The sequence below is a fragment of the Sphaeroforma arctica genome (genome assembly GCF_001186125.1).
Source record: "Sphaeroforma arctica JP610 unplaced genomic scaffold supercont1.3491, whole genome shotgun sequence".
In the NCBI taxonomy this organism is placed as follows: Eukaryota; class Ichthyosporea; order Ichthyophonida; genus Sphaeroforma; species Sphaeroforma arctica.
The window spans coordinates 1-3,236 of record NW_014037067.1 but is presented as its reverse complement, the minus strand read 5'-3'; the positions used below and the strand labels follow the sequence as shown (position 1 = coordinate 3,236).

The 3,236-nt window shown below is 32.4% G+C and overlaps 1 protein-coding gene across 1 annotated transcript; it reads left to right on the top strand.

The window, feature by feature from the left end:
• Positions 1 to 2,239: 2,239 nt before the first annotated feature.
• Positions 2,240 to 2,431, top strand: SARC_13608 (hypothetical protein; the record flags this gene model as incomplete). The annotated part of the gene is made up of 1 exon (XM_014292262.1): positions 2,240 to 2,431. A coding segment is annotated over one exon (192 nt), but the record flags the coding sequence as incomplete, so codon positions are not given.
• Positions 2,432 to 3,236: the final 805 nt, after the last annotated feature.

Here is a 3,236-nt window from a genome sequence, read left to right as displayed (position 1 = left end):
GACTTTTGCGCTGAGTGCTGCATCGGTGCCTGACCTTAAGATCCATCTCCGCGACCACGTGAACAAACTGGTCACGTCCGCCGACGAGCAAGTACTAAGGTAAATTGTGGGTGATGGTTTGTATGTGTAACACATCACTGTTAATGTGTGTGCTATAGTATATTTGCATAGATCCCTAAATCCCTAGTTCCAAATTTATAGTTTGGTGTGTTGTAGTATTATTTGTTATGTTATATATTTTTGTGTGCAGGTTATATGAAGTGTTATGTTTTCATGTGTAGTACTATAGCAACATCTGTTTTATATATTGCTATGTTAAGTGTTATAATTTTATGTGAGGTGCTTCTATTAATATGTAAGGTGGTCTGTTTTTAGGCGTAGTGCTATAATGATATGTGTAGTGTTAAAAAGGATGCTAGTGTCATATCCATATGTATAGTGTTATAGTGCTATGTGTGGTGTCATCTTGTTGCATTGGACATGCATGAGTTCAATACACGAAAAGACAAGTGTTTTGATCAATACAAGACTAAATGAACCTGTGTACGAACTCTTTAGTAGCGGTTTGTTCACTATATGTATAGAAGAATACAATTCGTAGGTATTGTATATTTAGATATCATGTATATTTCTATTTGTAGATACCGTGTGGGTATACTATATTTAGAAAGCTTATACAATTTCATATTTAGATGGCATATATTGTTTTACATTTAGTTGGCGTTATGATTATATATTTAGATACCATATATATTTTTATATCTAGATAGCATATGGGTATATCATATTTAGATATCATAAATAACTTTTAATAAGGTAGCATATATGAATATATATATATAGATATTGTATGGGTATGCTATATTATGATATTCTACATAATTTATATTTAGATATCGTATATATTTTAATATTTTGATTGCATATGGGTAACCCTTTATTTCGACAACATAAATAATTTTAGAAAAGATAGCATATGTTTTTCCATTATTTAGGTAGCATATATTCTTCTTGATTCAGATATCCTTTGTGTATGCCATATTAAGATACCATATATACTTTTTTACTCAGATATCATACATAATTAGATATTTAGATAGCATATGAGTATGCTATATTCATATTGCGTACATAATTTATATTGAGATATCATAGATGATTCTATATTTAAATAGCTCATGGGTATGCTATATTAAAGGACCGTACGTAATTCTATATTTTGATAATATATATAATTCAAAGTTTAGATATCATATGTACATTAATGTTTAGATATCATTTTTATTTTTATATCTAGATACATGTGTAATATACATTATAGACATAGATACACACAAATAATACTTGCATTATACGCAGATATTTATCACAGTAATGAGAAAACTAACAAACATAACACCGCCCGCGCTTTTATCATAGGGCTACGCTCAAGATTCTGTTGGCCCTGGTCCCAACATACGACAATAATGAGTGTGCCAGTGCCATTTCCCAGTATATGAGCCAACTCATCAGACAGATGGTCATTGTAGACGACCAGACGGTAGGTAGATGTGCTATTTTTAGAATTAGCGTGTGAGTGACATTTGGAGGATGGGATAGTGAGTGCTATTTATAGATGATTTAGTGCACGCATTGCGCGGTACATAAGTTTCCTTTCTGATATATATGTATATATATATATAAATATAGAGATATATATATATATATATATATATAGATATAGATATAGATATATATTATTATTATTATTATTATTATTATTTTTATTATTAATTTTATTACTATTACGGTTATTATTATTATTATTGTTATTATTATTATCATTATTATTATTATTATTAATATTAGTATTATTTTTATTTTTATTATTATTATTAGTATTAGTATTAGTAGTATTAGTATTAAGAACAATACTACTAATATCATATATATATATATATATATATATATATATATATGTCTGTATGTGTGTATGTGTGTATGTAGTATGTATGTATATATATATATATATATATACTATAACTATATCTATATATATGTGTGTTTGTGTGCGTGTGTGTGTGTGCGTGTGCGTGTGCGTGTGCGTGTGTGCGTGTGTGTGTTTGTGTGTGTGTGTGTATATACATTTGATATGGTATTGAGATATACTGTTGACTTATCACAACGTCTTATCAAGAAAGCGTATACTTCCACTTATGCATTAATCCGATCATTCGTACACTCTTTGCTTTCTCTGAAGTGTGCAACAACGTACATCGCCTTGCTTAGTGCGTGCTACGCGCGCATAGGCAATGGTGTCCACCAATCAGATTCGCTAGTCGGTTTAATTCACGATGAATTGATTCGTCTGTTGTCGCACACGAGTGAACACGTGCGCAATCTGGCCGCCGACTTCTGGTATCGCGAGCAGAAGATGCCCGCGGAAATCGAAGTAGGTTGTAGTTACCATGGTTACAGGTTTTGCAGTATTGCTTATATAGTACCACAGTGGTGTGTAACGTCAAAAGACTTGCTGTAATATGTTTCCGATGGATATGTTATCACACATACATTTACACCAGTAAGTTAGAAATGGTCCCTGTAACAGTTTGCTCAGAATCTCGTATGTGATTATATTATTTTATACCTATCTTATATGTGACTATATCATCAGGGATTGAGGTTTAGAGTTAAGGATTTTGGGATAATGAGATCGTTGACATCCTCGGTCGTTGGCAGTACCGTGCACATCCTCGGTCGTTGGCAGTATCGTGCACATCCTCACTCATTCCTGGAACGTGTAGTTGTCTCTCTCTGCCGTCTCCATGGCAACGCGAAATTGGCTTCCGATAGAGTCCTGATTTCTCTCTGGAAACAGTTTTCTCATAATATTTCCATCTCACTATTTCAGGAACGACTCCAATTCTTGTTTGATAATATGTACAGCTCTAATGTGGAGGATCGATTTGTGGAGAATACAGCGACCATGCTGCTGGAAGCATGCACGCACAGGTGTGTTACACGCACACACATAGACACCTGTACGAGGGCAACGACAGACACTTTTATGAGTGGATGCAGAGTTATGAGCATACATCTTTCTGTTCACGAGTAAATAGTCAACAAATGCAGATCGCAGAATATGCTTAGCACTAACGATATATATATATGTATATATATATATATATAAATGTATGTATGTATGTATATATATATATATATAATATATTATATATATATATTATTTATATATATAT